Source organism: Colias croceus, chromosome 28, assembly GCF_905220415.1.
Source record: "Colias croceus chromosome 28, ilColCroc2.1".
NCBI classification, from domain to species: Eukaryota; Metazoa; Arthropoda; class Insecta; order Lepidoptera; family Pieridae; genus Colias; species Colias croceus.
The window spans coordinates 2992084-3009452 of record NC_059564.1 but is presented as its reverse complement, the minus strand read 5'-3'; the positions used below and the strand labels follow the sequence as shown (position 1 = coordinate 3009452).

The 17369-nt window shown below is 34.4% G+C and overlaps 1 protein-coding gene across 1 annotated transcript in view; it reads left to right on the top strand.

Annotated features, from left to right (window-relative positions):
- LOC123704168 (WD repeat-containing protein 7) overlaps positions 1-11623 on the top strand; it is a 110072-nt gene extending 98449 nt beyond the window's left edge. Inside the window, exons 31-36 of the mRNA XM_045652470.1 lie at positions 280-465; positions 914-1040; positions 7296-7473; positions 8718-8844; positions 9778-9948; positions 11312-11623. Coding sequence (XP_045508426.1) covers positions 280-465; positions 914-1040; positions 7296-7473; positions 8718-8844; positions 9778-9948; positions 11312-11484 — 962 coding nt within the window. The 3' untranslated portion in view covers positions 11485-11623. The remainder of the gene's footprint in view (positions 1-279; positions 466-913; positions 1041-7295; positions 7474-8717; positions 8845-9777; positions 9949-11311) is intronic.
- Positions 11624-17369: the final 5746 nt, after the last annotated feature.

The following is a 17369-nucleotide window of genomic DNA, read 5'->3' as shown; positions in this document are numbered from 1 at the left end:
ATATGTGGCTTCTGTTTTTTTTTTTTTTTTTTTGTATATAATTGGCTGCCTAAAAATGAAACCCGTTTCGCGTTGTCACGGCATCACGTGTGAACCGATTTCGATAATTCTTTTTTTATTATATTCTTTGAAGTACGAGGATGGTTCTTATGTAGAGAAAACGTAAATATGTACCACGGGCGAAGCCGGGGCGGACCGCTAGTAATTAATAAAATAATTGGCCATATTTTTTTGTAATTCACTATGTTCATGTTGCACATTATTTTTGTTTATTTTCAGGTTTCACGCTAAGCTCCTCGAACAACTTAGCGCGTCTAACTGCGCTAGCGCTAACACACCTACTGCTAGCGCCCGGGTCTCCTCGCCTCCCAGCGCACACACCACTGCGCCGTGCGGCTGTAGATCTGCTGGGTCGCGGGTTCGCGGTTTGGGAACCGTATCTGGATGTTAGCCATGTGCTATTGGGTAAGTAGAAAAAAAAAACAAAAAAAAAATTGGCAAAAAACGATTAAGTACTAGGAAATTAGTGGACCAAGAATAGGTCCCTGTGGAACTCCTCGTGTGTATTTAATTTGACTAAATATAGGTCCTTGTGGAACCCAGTAATTTGACTAGACGATTTGTTAAAAAAATTGACCCAGTACAGGTCCTAGTGGAACTCCGAAACTAAAAGATAAGCAGTTAGTAACAATTACCTGTTAAATATTATAGTTATTATGGGAAATACTAAAATATATTTTTGTAGATATTTACAAAACGATGCTATTTTTAAATTTTCAATTAATTTTCTCTTTTATGAAAATATATCGTATAAAATAGATGTGATCGAAAAACTGTAAACAAAGTGTAATAAAATTTAATGAACAAAAAATGTGTTATTACCTAGATTCTAATTATAATTATTAAATTCCAGGTCTGCTAGAGATGTGTTCAGACGCGGACAAGTTAGTGCCGTCCATGACATATGGTCTGCCGTTGACAGCACAAGCCGATTCGTGCAGGACAGCAAGGCATGCCCTCACGCTGATCGCTACGGCTAGGTTATATTTATTTTTATCACTTTAATACTTTTTATATACTTTTTATATACTTTTTATATACTTTTTATATACTTTAATACTTTTTATATTACTTAAAATGGGGTAAAAACAATTAAATAATATATAGCCTATTAGCACGAAATCCGAATTAAGAGCGACCATCACACGTCTGATAACCAGTTGATGTAATTTATATGAAATATAATTTATAAACAAACTAGCTTTCCGCCAGCTGCTTCGCCTATGCAGTTAAAGGAAAACTCGCAGAGTTCCTGTTTCTGTGGGATTTCTTGAATAAAATCTATCCTATGTCCCTCCATAGATCTCAAGCTATCTCTGTATCAAATTTGAAGTAAATCTATGCAGTACTTTTTGAGATTAGCCCGGACATACATATAGATAAATAGACAAAAATTCTAAGAATTATATTTTTGGCTTCGGTATCTATTGTAGATCACGCCCCAAGTATTCTTTTAAAAAAATATTCAATGTACAGGTTTGATTTTCCAACGATTTTATTATATGTAAACAAATATACCTTTAAGATCACTTGCCTATTTAAAAGTGCTCTTGATATCGGTCCAGTAGTTTTTGTGTAAACATTATTGCAACATAACAATAGTTCTTGTGTAAAAATTATAAAAAAAATTGCAGTATAATTACACCCTTGTAAATGAGTTTATCTCTTTGACCGTGCACTCAAACGGCTAGCATACGTTAGTTTTTGCTCTGTGAAGAATTACTATTTCTTAAAGTTATTTACGTTTAAATTGCAACAAGTACTTTCATAACTTGACAATAAACCAGTGCTGCAGTGAATTACATCAAAAATATCAATAAACAGTGTGTATTTTAAGCGAACTTATATCATTCCGTTCAAAAGTTATATTACAATCGATGTACTGACGTCTGCATGACTTGTGATTTCTACGCGTAGTGCGTGCAATTTGCACGGTTCCGCTCCACGCATAAGCATCAGAACTGCTTGCCTGCCGCGTTGAAGCATAGTCCCCGCCCATTACGTCAAAGAATAAGCGACGGAACGTAAGTTACTTAGTGCCTTGCCCTTGTGTGCCGCTGTGAGAATCTTTATATAGGGAAAATTCGGAAATATAAGTTAAAGTTTTTGGATTACACTTTTTAAATATATACTATGGCTACTGTATCCGCATTATGGGGATGTTGCACAAATGACGATGATACTGGTGGAAACCAAAAGTGCATTATATGTTCATCGTGTGGAAAGTCATTTCATTATGCCTGCTTATCTATGAAGGTTTCCCCCTACAAATCTAAGGAGGAAAAATCCTGGAACTGCCCTATATGCCTAAGCAAGAACCCAAAAACTTTGAAGAAGGATTCGACTCCTATCCGTAATGTAACCTTGAATAGAGGCAATAAAAGGCAAGCCTCAGGATCCCCACCACCAACTTCTCCGATATCTAATAATGAAGATTTACGTTTAATGATACAGAATATTATAAAAACGGAATTTAGCGAGATGTTAGGTCAATTTAATGTTAGTATTGTCTCCACTATCAATAAAGAACTAATACCAGTCCGTGAGGAAATGAAGGAGCTCGTAAGATCGATGCAGTTTATGAATGCAAGATTTGATGAAATTGAGAAATTACAGCAATCGGCCACTGAAATAACAAAAAAATTAGAAAAAGAAAATACCGAACTTAGAAATTCAATTGATGATTTACTTTTACGAATTAATAACCTGGAGCAACATTCTCGTTCGAATAATCTGGAAATACAATGCATGCCTGAAAAAAGAAATGAGAATCTATACAACATCGTTACTCAACTAGGCAACGTTGTTAATTGCAACATCGGAGAAAAAGATATTTTGCATTGTACTCGCGTTGCTAAGTCCAATAAATCGAATTCTCGCCCACGGTCTATAGTGGTTCAGTTAACGTCAACAAAGATGCGCGATCAGCTGCTTGCCTCGATTCTGAAGTATAACCAAAACAACCCTCACGATAAACTAAACTCTACTCATCTGGGCTGTGAGACACAGAGGTCTCCTGTTTACATAATGGAACACTTTTCGCCAGCCAACAAGGCTCTTCATGCAGCGACCAGAATTAAAGCTAAAGAAATGGGTTACAAATACGTCTGGGTTAGAAATGGTAAAATATTTGTACGTAAAACTGATGGTGCTGAATATATATTGATCAAGAATAGTGTTAGTCTTAGCAAATTAATTTAGCTGAACCTAGATCGTAAGTTTTTCTTTTATTATAACCATGATTGAGACTTAACCTCTACAAAATTCAATAATTTAAAAATCTATTACCAAAATTGCAGGGGCCTTAGAACTAAAACCAACACTTTTTACAATAATATTTCCTGTACCGATTATGATATAATAATCCTAACCGAAACCTGGCTAAATAGCAATATACTTAGTTCTGAACTGGTTGATGATAGGTACGTGATCTATAGGCGGGATAGGGAGACGTCAGGTTTTCACCCAAATAAAGATGGCGGTGGAGTCTTAATTGCTGTTCTAAGGAAATTTAACTCCTACCGTATCGATAGATGGGAAAGTAGATGTGAGGATCTCTGGGTGACTGTTGATGTGCCTTCTAATCACGTCTCAAATCAAGTTATCTTCTGTGCAGTGTACCATCCTCCACCTGTTTCTCTGTCCTCCATCGAACATTTTATTGAGCACTGCAATATAGTCATTGAGTCGACAAAAATGCCAATATGCATAATAGGAGATTTCAATCTAGGTAAAATAAACTGGACCTCTAGATCCCTTAATATATCTCTTCCTAATGTGTGTAAAACATTTCTGGAATTTGTTGATGTTAGTAAACTGTCCCAATTCAACTGTGTAAAAAATATTTCTGGTCGAACTTTGGATCTTGTCCTTTCTTCCTTATCTTCATGCTCAGTAAGTGAACCCTTATTCACTTTGACATCCATTGACGTACTTCACCCTCCGCTTGACATTACACTTATATTTTTAAAGGAACTAAATCTACCTTACAACAAACACAACTTGAAACGTAATTTCTACAAAGCAAATTATAAGAAAATTATAGAGTACCTGAATAGTCTTAATTGGAGTGAAGTTCTTGGTGGGTCTAATGATGTTGATAGCATGGTTCAAATTCTATATGATTTGCTAAATGAGATCATAGCTAAGCATGTTCCAACCAATAAAACCTCATCGACTCGTTATCCACCATGGTTTAATAAAGGAATGATACGTTCATTAAAAGAAAAGAATAAGTTGAGATTGCGTTATAAGATGTACAAAAATCCAATGGATGAAATTGAATTCAAATTAATAACAAAGAGATGTCAATTACTAGCAAAGGACTTATACAAAAAATATATGGACTCATTAGAATCTAATCTATCGAAGAATCCAAAGCTCTTATGGTCTTATATCAAGTTAAAGCGCGGTGGAACCAGTTCCTATCCCCTGACTATGAGCGATAGCGAGACTTCTTCATCAGATGCTACAACAATATGTAATCTTTTTGCTTCGTATTTTTTATCATCATACACAACTGCTCATGACAGTGTCTCTCGTGTTCCTTATCATCTAGATGCAATTGAAACTAATAGCCAATGCTTAATAATACCGTCACTTGATAGGGACTGCATTCTTAAAAAGTTACAGTCGCTGAATGTCGAAAAAGGTGCTGGTCCTGATGGGATTCCGCCTATTTTTATATCTACTTGTGCGACAGCCCTCGTTGACCCCCTGGTAATAATTTTTAATAAGTCGCTGAAGTCTGGAACTTTCCCAATTCAATGGAAGAAAGCTAAAGTCGTCGTCAAATTATAGGCCTATTTCAATTATCTCAACATTTGCGAAAGTCTTCGAGTCATTAATTTGTCCTTACATCCAACAACATTTCAAGCTCTATGTAAGTGATCACCAGCATGGTTTCATTCCATCAAGATCAACAACCACAAACTTGGTGACGTTTACAGAGTCTCTTATCCGAAATATTGACGCAAATAAACAATTTGACGTCATCTATACAGATTTTAGCAAAGCCTTTGATAGAATCTCTCATCCTATACTAGTCTATAAACTTTCTGCATATGGCATCACAGGGTCACTATTAAATTGGATCCAGTCTTATGTTACGAACCGCGAGTTCTTTGTCGTCATGAATGGGTACAGATCCAATAGTCACCACATTTCATCGGGTGCTCCCCAGGGTTCGCACTTAGCACCCATCCTTTTCAACATCTATATCAACGACCTGCCCCGATGTTTTCAATTTTCTGAATGTTTTATGTATGCCGATGACTTAAAATTTGCTAGAGCTATTGATGAACCGAATGACATTGCGCTACTTCAGGACGATTTAAATAGGCTTACTCAATGGTGTTATCAAAACAAAATGCAACTAAATCCAAAAAAATGCTACCATGTAAGTTTTTCCCGTAAAAATTTAACCTTTCGATCGCAGTATCTAATTGGTAATGAACTAATTCAAAATGTTGACACAATCCGAGATTTGGGAGTAATTTTTGATAAGAAAGTAACCTTTGTACCTCATATTGATCATGTCATTAAGAAGTCATCCCGAATGTTAGGCTTCCTAATCCGAAACACTAAGGACTTTATCCGTGAGCGTACAAATATTATGCTATACAATAGCTTAGTACGAAGTATTATGGAATACTGTAGTATCGTTTGGAGGCCGCACTTTGCCACTCACATGTTGAGATTGGAAAGGGTCCAGAAACGTTTTTTATGGCACTTAGCTTTTTTAAAAGGGAAAGCTAAGCAGCTGTCCTCTTATAAGGAGCGTCTCGGCTTTTTCGGAATGATCTCTCTATCGACCCGCTATAATGTCAGCGATGTGTTGTTTCTCTTTAAAATTCTTAGAAATAAAATTAACTGTCCAGGCATATTGCATCTGATAAATTTTCGCGTTCCATCCAAGTACCCACGTAAATGTATTACTCCGTTGTGTCCGCCACTACGAAGAACGGTTCTAGGGGCAATTTCCCCCATCGGCAGATTAACTAAATCTCTAAACGAATACAGTGATCTAATAGATATAAATGCAGACAGTGTGGTTAAGTTTTATAATGCTTCTCTCAAATATTTCAAGGAAAAATAATTGTACCAAATAATGTATTTATTTAATTGTAGCTTTTTTATTGTTATTGTTATTTTATTTTTTTTTCTTTAATTTTAATATTGTAATGTAATTAATTGAATGACGATTTTATCTTAATATTAATATGAATGTTTAAATTATTTATAAATGGATATTTTTCTTATGTTTGTTCTATAAACTATATTTTTGTGTAGATATTATAAAAAAAAATTGAATTTTTGTGTTGGTTTTTTTTAAGCTTTTTAATATTATATTTGAAAATTGTAAATTAAATTCCGATTTTATCTTAACTTGAATATTTACATTGTTTAAATAGATATTTTGTCTGTCGAACTTTATTTTTATGTAGATATTATATTATATTATTAATATTATAAAAAATGAATTTTTATGTTGGTTTTTAAATTTTTATGTACTTTAATTTAATATTTTAAAATTGTAATTTTTGTATGCCGATTTTATTTTAATATGACTTACATTAGTTTTTAAATAGATATTCTGTTGATAATTTGTTAAACGTTATCTTGTGTATTTATCAGTTTTTTTTTTTAATGTTCATAAGTCATAACCGTTTTCAAAAGCATGTAGTGTTAGCCTGTAAGTAATTGTTACACTTGATACGTTAAATTGTATTTTTCCTTTTATGCCATATATAGTGCAAACAATTGTTGGCTATCCTTGGTAAATAAATAAATAAATAAATAAATCCTTTTAATCCTAATCTTTATGAAACATCACGACAAAAGTAGCCTTAATCACTGCTTACTATATCGTCTATCTCCCAGTGAAAGTCCCGTCAAAATCGGTCAAGCAGTTCCAGAGATTATCCGGAGCAAATAAATAAATAAATAAATAATAAATAAATATTATAGGACATTATTACACAAATCGACCTAGTCCCACAGTAAGCTCAATTAAGGCTTGTGTTGTGGGTACTAGGCGACGATAAATATAATAATTAATAAATACATATATAGATAATAACACCCAGACCCAAGAACAAATAATTGAGTTCATCACACAAATATTTGCCCTGACCGGGGATCGAACCCGGGACCGTCGGCTCAGTAGGCAGTTACTTTACCACTGCGCCAACCGCGTCGTCAAATAGATTATATAAACGTGTTGTGACATACAGACCGGCGGCGTTCATAACAACAATGGCTCGTGAAGTGGCCCGTTGTGCAGCAGCAGCCGCCGGGGCTGCTCCAGCGCCTGCTGCTCTCGCGCTGCAGCGGGGCCGAGCAGAGGTGCTGCGTGGTATCGAGCTGCTTATTGATAGGATGCACGCGGAGGTCGCTGAGCTGCTCGTGGAGGTGAGCGGGGGGGGAGATAGAGTAAAGGTTTAGGGAAAGTAACAGCAGCGTCATTGTTGTGAATGAATGAATGAATGAATGAATGAATGAAAATACTTTATTTGCACCAAAACAAGGAAACAATACGAAAAAAACACATACAAACAAACACGTACAAAAAGGGTGGGTCGTTTGAGGCTGGTGGTAGTGAGCGGGGAGTGTTTGTGTGAGCGCAGGGGGGATACATAGCGCAGTTTGTAATATGCGCTGCAGCGGTCCAGGGCGCAGGGGGATACATAAGACATTTTCAGGGCAATTTTCACACACGGCACGATCTATTTCCATACTAAGATTTCGCTTGTGTTATGGAAACCAGATGGCTGATAAAAATACATATATATAATTTTAAATAAATACATATATATAGATAAATTAACACCCAGACACAGAGCAAACATCTATGTTCATCACACAAATATTTGCCCCGTTGGGAATCGAACCCGCGACCTCAGGCTTGAAAGGCAGGGTCACTACCAACCAAGCCAACCGTTCAGTCTAAGGAGTTAATATGAATTAATTTAGAAGATTTGAAACATCCTACACTACACTGTGGACCTACAAGTTCGTTTTATTCCTTGAAATGGTTAGTTATAGGTTAGGTTAGGCGCGTAACTCGCGCCACCGTCACACGTCTAAGTAGTTCATAAATTAGTGTAGTGTATTTTATGTAACTTAGAAGATTCGTTTGGCTGAGATCTTTAATTAATCTCCTTACACACCGCTACACTAAAAAGGTCGTCCTATAGCTACAGAAACCACTATGGGATTACCATTCGCTACTAATTAAGTCAATAAAATAATATGTATATTGTATAGTTTGCGTGGTTCAATGACCATTTACATAGGCATGAAGTAAACTATACAAGTAGCTAGTTATCTTTTTATATTCTTAGAGAAATCACTGCTACAAGGAAGATGCTATGAAGTTATACTTCTTTTGGCGCGATGGAGAAAAATGATGAGAGTGAATGTTTACGATGCGCGCGCACACCGACACCTAAATTTAACAGCATGAAGTTAGTTCTAGGTGGTATGAAAATTGATAACTATGTTCAAGTTGTATATTCTAGTATTTTTTTTCCCATACGCCAAAGAAGTATAACTTCTAACGCGTGTACATAAGTACACACACTCATTTTTTTTAAATTCATTGTATCCACTAGTTATAAAAATAAATACATAATCTAACCATATTTTATCTCCAGGTGATGGACATAATACTGCACTGTGTGGACCAATCTCATCTCAAGAGCAAGGGACTGAACGAAGTGTTCCCGGCGATATGCAGATACAACCAAGTGTCGCACTGCCCGGCTACTAGGAGGATCGCAGGTTCGATGATTTTAGAATGTATTAATTAATTATTGTGCTGTTTTAGCTGATGGTTTTTGCAAGTATGTTTGTTTATTTTTAGTTGCATTGGAGCAATTTTATTGAATAATTTTTGTGGGTACTTTTACACTTTATTCTCATGATCGTTTTGAAATTGTAAAAAACTAAAATGATGAATTGTAATAAAAATCCTATCTGTAGATTGTTTAGCAATCGCTTATTTGCGGTAAACCCATATTTCTGACAATAAATAGCTTATTTTTCAAGTAAGTGTTAAAACTGTGTTTTGATTGTTGCATAATTATGGGTGTTCGCGGATAGCTTCGCTGTTTATGAACCTATTTTTGTTTTTTTTTTCAGTCTAACTAAAATGTTACTGTTCTCCAATTTTATTATTATTATTCCAGTGGGCAGTCACACAGGCCAGTTGGCTATCTACGAGTTGCGAGCCGGTCGATGCCAGTCGCTAACTGTCGCTGTTTATGAACCTATTTTTGTTTTTTTTTCAGTCTAACTAAAATGTTACTGTTCTCCAATTTTATTATTATTATTCCAGTGGGCAGTCACACGGGCCAGTTGGCTATCTACGAGTTGCGAGCAGGTCGATGCCAGTCGCTAACTATCGCTGTTTATGAACCTATTTTTGTTTTTTTTTCAGTCTAACTAAAATGTTACTGTTCTTCATTTTTATTATTATTGTTATTGTCCCCCAGTGGGCAGTCACACAGGCCAGTTGGCTATCTACGAGTTGCGAGCCGGTCGATGCCAGTCGCTAACTGTCGCTGTTTATGAACCTATTTTTGTTTTTTTTTTTCAGTCTAACTAAAATGTTGATGCCAGTCGCTAACTGTCGCTGTTTATGAACCTATTTTTGTTTTTTTTTCAGTCTAACTAAAATGTTACTGTTCTCCAATTTTATTATTATTATTCCAGTGGGCAGTCACACAGGCCAGTTGGCTATCTACGAGCTACGAGCCGGTAGATGCCAGTCACTAACTGCACACGCCGGGCCAGTAACTGCGTGCGCGTTCAGTCCGGACGGGCGATACCTCGTGTCGTACGCTACTGCTGATAATCGACTGTCCTTCTGGCAGACTAGTGCCGGTTAGTAATAATAATTAATAATAGTTTAAAAAAAACTAAAAAACACGCTTTTTATAGCAAAACCGAACTAAAAAATATAAAATTTTATCAAATTAGTGTATTGTCATCGGTCCTCAATAAATCTACAAAGTTTGAACGAAATCTGGCCGTTTAAAGTGGGTCAAAATCGCGCCCAAAGAAGTCGGTTACAAACATACAAACATACAGGTGAAGCTAATATAAAGCGTGTAAAAACGACATGTGTCACTCGGGGACTGCTGCGGTAAAGCTATTGCATACTATGCCTTCAAGCCACACCTGTTGGAGTGGGGAGCGTGAGGTTTTTCGTTACGCAATTTCTGGATTCGGCCCCCGCGCTCAAGGCCTGCGATAGAAGCTATGCAATGGCTTAATAACCTTAAGGCCGGTTGCAGAGCTTGACCGACCGTCAGTGCGTACGTCAGTCGCGCTTGTCATATGTATGGAAATTCATAAAACCGTTCATAGCTAGACCGACCATACGCACGCGTATTGTCATGCGCATTAGTGTCATAGTCATACACATTGTTGATGCGTATCGTCAGGACCGACGCGGACGGTACGCACTGACGGTCGGTCAAGCTCTGCAACCAGCCTAATTTCTTATTAGCGAGGAGAAGATTATCTTACAGAAGTGCCAATGAGTGTTAAACTTTACAGTCTTACAGACACAAATAATTTTGACAGACCCGTTGGCTTAGTTGGTAGTGACCCTGCCTTCTAAGCCAGTGGTCGTGGGTTCGATTTCCACGCGAGCAAATATTTGTGTGATAAACAATTGATTTCTCTGTGTCTGGGTGTTGATTATCTATATATATTATATTAATTTAGTGTAACATTTATTCGTTATGCGTGACATTTTTCCGTTACGCGCCATCTTTTTCTTATCTCTACCACGTGTGATTCGACGTGTTTCTGTAAAGTTGCATACAGTAAATTATTTTTTGAAAAATAAAGAAGTTTCACTTCTTACGTGTGTACACTAGTACACGCACACATTTTTCTATATAATATTTTATTCAAAATTATATATGTATGTTTATCAGCCATCTGGTTTCCATAACACAAGCGAAAGCTTAGTGTGGGATCAGATCGTGCCGTGTGTGAAAATTTATTTATACTTTATTGCTCCTTGAATTATATTAAAATAATACATAACCTACATTAAACAATTGGCAAAGTGAAAGACGCGGCTTCAAATCACGCCTAGTGATCCAATTTTATCCACTTTTTAAAATTTCTGATTTCATTACTTCTTAATAATCAAGTGACTGACTTATTTCAACAAATTAAAGTATTCATTTAAAATAATCGTTAATCAATATTAATTATATTCATTTTGCAGGCATGTTCGGTCTCGGAGCTGCGCAAACGCGTTGCGTAAAATGCTACAGTACAGCACCAATGGCGGACGTAGCGAGATTGAACCCGGCACGACTTGCAAGACTCGTGTGGAGTTCTTCCCGTTCCGTTACACTCATGCTGGCTGATGGTTCGGAAACGAGGTTCAATATATAAATGACTAGATTTTCCTTGAAGAAAAGGCCGCATAGTTCCCGTTTCCGTGGAATTTCCGGGATCAAACCTATGTGTTAATCCAAGATACCCTCTATATGTGAAGAAAATGCCGCATAGTTCCCGTTCCCGTGGAATTTCTGGGATAAAACCTATGTGTTAATCCAAGATACCCTCTATTTGTGTGTTAAATTTCATTGTAATCGGTTCTGTAGTATTTGCGTGAAAGAGTAACAAACATACACATCTATCCTCACAAACTTCCGCATTTATAATATTAGTAGGACAGAGTAGCCTGAAATCTTAAATGTCGGAAAAGTGTACTAAATGTACCCTAACTATATGATCCTAAAAATATATCGCGCCTGGCCTGTAGAGAAGGTTCAATATATAAGTGTATTGAAATATCAAAAGATGAATGTTACAGAATGTACCCTAAAAGAACGGAAGTATAGTTCAATATATAAATAAATTACCCGAAAAGAAAGATGAGTGTTGATAAATGTACCCTATGTATGTGTACCCTAAAAATTATCGTTGTCCTGTAGTGTAATATGTATATTCAATATGATATAAATGTAATAAATTACTCTAAAATCTAGAAAACAGTCTCCGTAATGTGTGTTACAAAATGTACCCTATAGTAGAGCCATTTTAATAGGCAACATTTGACAGTTCAACAAAATTCAACAACGTAACCTAGTAACGACGACATAGAATAACATGATATTTCGTTTTGTTAGAACTGCATATTTGTTTAACTTTTTTAAATTATGATTACATATTTATAATAATAATGACCGATACAAGTAATTTTAAGATTTCATTTTACTGATAAACCATTCTAAACATAATAAACAATTTCTGAATTGAAGAACTGACGTCGCTACAATTTTGTGTCAATAAACCTTTTTTCTTTTTAAATACCAGAGATGTTACTCTAAAAATCGAAATCTGACATCTAGAATCGAATGCATTGATTACTTGTGAATAAAAATCATCATAAATTAATAAATTCGATTGACAAATGTTTCAAATCCGTATCGATTAATTCACTTTAATCGATGTTTTTATACAAGTTACACCTCTTCGAAGATAAAATTGATAGACGTCAAATGTTGCCTATTAAATTGGCTCGACTATAAGTATGTGTACTCTAAAAATGTATTTATGGAGATGAGGTTTAATGTATAAATAAATTAAAATATCATAATCAAAGTGTTAGAAATTTGTATGTTAGTAAATGTACCCTAAGTATTGATCCAAGTATATAAAAATTATATGCGTAAAATGCTCTAAATTGTTAATTTTTTCCCGTATCGGTTAAAACTTTTATATTTGCATAGAAATTTATTTAGACCTCCAAATTTCTATTCTATGGTGACAACTTGCGTCCCTAAAAATTATGTGGACTCTTTTTCTATTAAATAAAGGGAACTCTTAAATAGATATTTATGTAAATACTAGCGGACCGCCCCGGCTTCGCCCGTGGTACATGTTTACAATTTCTCTCCATAAGAACCATCCTCGTTCTTCAAGGAATATTATGAAAAAAGAATTATCGAAATCGGTATACCCGTTCACGCGTGATTCCGTGACCATGAGAAATAGGGATTCATTTTTATATATAGAGATACTATGTTCTTGACTACAGCTTTGCTTGCATTAAATATAGTTACTTCGCTATATTAATCTTGTATCTTTTTTTATCTTATAGCCGTCTTTCTTTTCCTGTCTTTTCATTCCAATTATTGTGAATAAGTGATAATTACTACTTATTATGTAGCTTATATAAAAATATATTTTTGTTATAACCTATTTTAATTATTTGTTGTCTGTATATGTAAAAAAATAACTAAATTAAGTATGATATTATATTATGTTACATTGTTACGCGTTTTCGTTGTTTTTAACAGTATTATAATATGAAATACGAGTTTGGGTGTATTTTGATTAAAAAATATATAGATGTAAAAAAAAATCTTCTATTTTAGGCGTTTTGTTTATAAATTGGTTATGTTTAATTGAAATAAATTCTTGATTATTGCTTTTTGTTATAACTTTGACTGCCTTGCTTAAAAAGCTTACTCAATTTTAAGTTTGACTTTTTCTTGTCACAGAGATATTTTATTAATATTTTTCAAATTAACTTCGATTACATGTATTTATAAGCAAATTTATTATATAATGTACCTGTATCAAGTAATTTTACCAGTTGGCAAATCGTTTAGAAATAATTGTATTGTAATTTGTATTTGAAATTGTAATCATTCTTTATTGTTATAAGTATGTTAAATCATATATTATATTGATGTTAAATAAAGTATTCTTCGGAAATGTTGTTTTATTTTGTCACCCAATGTCTGAACTGACTAAAATCACATACACACACACACACAGAGAGAGAGAGACACACACACATACGTATTATAATTAATATACTGAATTTTGCCATATTTTATTCTAAGTCTAGTCTTTTTATATTATTTCATCTATTTAACTAAACTACATATTCAGTAGAAGTATTAATAGATATAATTATATAACATAATATAAGAATGGCTACAGGATTTATTCCATTTCAATTTTTAAATTTTTGTAGTTTTTATAACAGCGCCATCTATTGATTATTGTTTATACTACGTCAATCAAAAGCTTTAGGTTGGTGCAAAGGTTTGACTTTTATTTAGTTCTTATACTTCATAAGAGATGGCGCTATAATAAAAACTAAGGCGAATGGAGAGAGTGCTACTTTTTTCAATAGTTCCTAAATATTGTTGAAGATGTCGCTGTAAAATGTTTTTAATTCAATAGTGGCATGGACGAATATGTGGACAGTTTTTCATGATAGCCTACGCGCGAGGGCTTTATCATAATCTAAGTAGTTAAATCCTGAGCGAGATTTAAAAATGACAAATTTAATTAATTTGCAATAATTATTTTCAACATAAACCTATACTTAATGTTTTCAAATTGTCGAAACTGTCTCTCTGTCGGATAAATTTTATATAGGACCAAAATATGGAAGGCATTCAAATAAAAAAAAATCAAGATCGGTTCATCCAGTCGAAAACTCTGACAAGTTGACAACTGACAAGCCAAAATATTCGGATTGAAAACCTCCTAACATAGCATTACCAAGCCTTTAGGTACCAATATTTTCATAGGTTTTGCGCGAAAAACAATTTTCAGACTTTATGTTTGTATGTTACTTTTTGCGATAAAACCAATAATAATGTAATAAATATAGCCTCTATTTAACACTAGCTGTTCCCGGCGGTTTCATCCGCATTGCTCCGCTCCTGTTGGTCTTAGCGTGATGATATATAGCCATCCTCGATAATTGGGCTATCCAACACCGAAAGAATTTTTCAAATCGGACCAGTACCTAGTTCCTGAGATAAGCGCGTTCAAACAAACAAACAAACTTTAGCTTTATAATATTAGCACAGACTAATAATAATATACTACGTATACATATTAGTATAGATTCAATAGAACTTTTCACCTACCATATTATGAAGTAGGTAATGAGCAGTAGCTTCTATACTACCTAAACGTTAAAAGCCAAAAGGTTATTTAAACGTAAAGTGTATATTATAAGTTATAAGTATATTATGTACTAGCTTCCGCCCGCGACTCCGTCCGCGCGGATGTCGGTCTTTGCGTGGATGGTTTATTTCTCCATTTTGAGTAACTCGGACAATGACATCTTATAAATATCTATTGGACCCAAATACGGCTAGGTCTATAATAATACGCAACGTGTGTTCGCGGTACCTACTACAGAACAATGTCTATGGATAACTGAAAAATTGAGATTAATTTTTTTTCTACGTATTTTTCCAGGATAAAAAGTATCCTATTTTACGCCCAGGATAATCAGGTATAATTATACCAAGTTTCATCGAAATCGAACCGGTAGTTTTCACGTGATGTCTTCACATACAGACAGACAGACAGACAGACAGACAAAAATTTTTTTAATCACATATTTGGGTTTGGTATCGATCCAGTAACACCCCCTGCTAGTTATTTTTTCAATATTTTCAATGTACAGAATTGACCCTTCTACAGATTTATTATATGTATAGATATAGATATAGTTCATTGTTTAAAATAAATCTTTTAAGTTCCCGATTGACTTTGAAAAATATGTTTGTTGCCACCAACAATTAAGCTGAACCTCTGAGATACGTACGCATCTAATGACTGTAATTATACTTATTTTATTAAAACAAAATCTAACCTCAAAGTCGGACCCTCAGGCAGAACGCTGTAAGTTGGCGCCACTGTAACTTTGACAGGAAATATCGTCATCGGTATAGATAATTAATAGTTGTGATTTTTGGCGGGCTTTTTGACGTGAGCAATTCGGTTTAGAAACCATATTATAGATGGTAATTATGTAGGTAATTTTTTAATGATTTTGTGTTTGTAATAGAAAGGTCTATAGTGTATTTAAAAAGTGATTAGGTACTAACATGTAGGTATTATTGGTATTATGCACAGGTATTATGTAATTGGATTTGCTATTATTCAAACATAATTCAAGGTATATAATCAGAATGATGAAACTATACTAGGTACCTATTTTATGAATACTTTGCTGACTTGAATGCTTTGCTGTATTTTTAGACATTTTCTCAAACTGGAAACCTAGCTGGATCGCACTCGCATGATAAATTTCATGAAAATAATTGAAGCTTAGGTATCTTGTTCTTATAACTGTGAAGGTAAATTATATTTCGATTCTTACAACTTCCCGTTCAAATATCCACTCACGTATACTTTTTCGTTTGTTGTCAATAAATGTTTCATTCATTCATTCATTCATTCATTCATGAAAACACTTCATTAGTTTTTCGGGATATGATAAAATCTTCTAGAATTCTATTGAAGTAGGTACGTAAGATCAAGAGATTATTCGATTATTTGCCGGTTTTTGTGTCAAAATATATCAATATATGTAATACTAGCGGTCCGCCCCGGCTTCGCCCGTGGTACATATTTCGCAATAAAAAGTAGCCTATGTCCTTTCTCGGGTATCAAAATATCTCCATACCAAATTTCATGCAAATTGGTTCAGTAGTTTAGGCGTGATTGAGTAACAGACAGACAGACAGAGTTACTTTCGCATTTATAATATCAATGGATTATTATTTGAGAACACAATATTATGATAATGATATCATGTGATAACTTTACATCAGCCAAGTATTGTATTTACTTGATCATTTTTATATGACTTAAACTTACTGAAATTATAAATATGTACATATTTACATCTAAATTACATACAGAAATAGGTACTACATGAATGAACGAAAATTTCGCGATCAATAAAAATAATAACAGGCCCAAATCTCCAATACCATTTCTCCTTTGTTTACGCCGACTCAACAGGTAAAAGTTATTTTTTGAGCTCTACAGCACGCGAGCGTCGGGCGCCAACACCATCTCTGTTATTTTTTTTTATTCCGCGGTTAGGTTTAGGCTGTGGTGACCATAGATTAGAATATACATAAACTGTTCTTAGATGCCTATTTATGTGTAAACTCTTTTTTGTGAGTATTCACGTGTTAGAGAGAAAGTTGGGAAAAATGTTTTAAGGATACTGCAATTAAGGAATCATAATAAATTTAGTAGGGACATTAGAATCAAGTTGATTGTAGGTGTGAAGTAGGAATATAATAGTGCAGTGAACTTATCATCAAACCTAGGTTTAAAAAATATTTACAATTTAATGTAAGTACCTGATACTTACTCAGAGTGTAATAAGGGCAATAAAACACATTTTTAGCAATCATATTTATATTCTTCACATAAAATCTTGAAATTATCATCTCCGTCCTAATTTTACAAAAAGTTTGGTCATAACAGCTAAG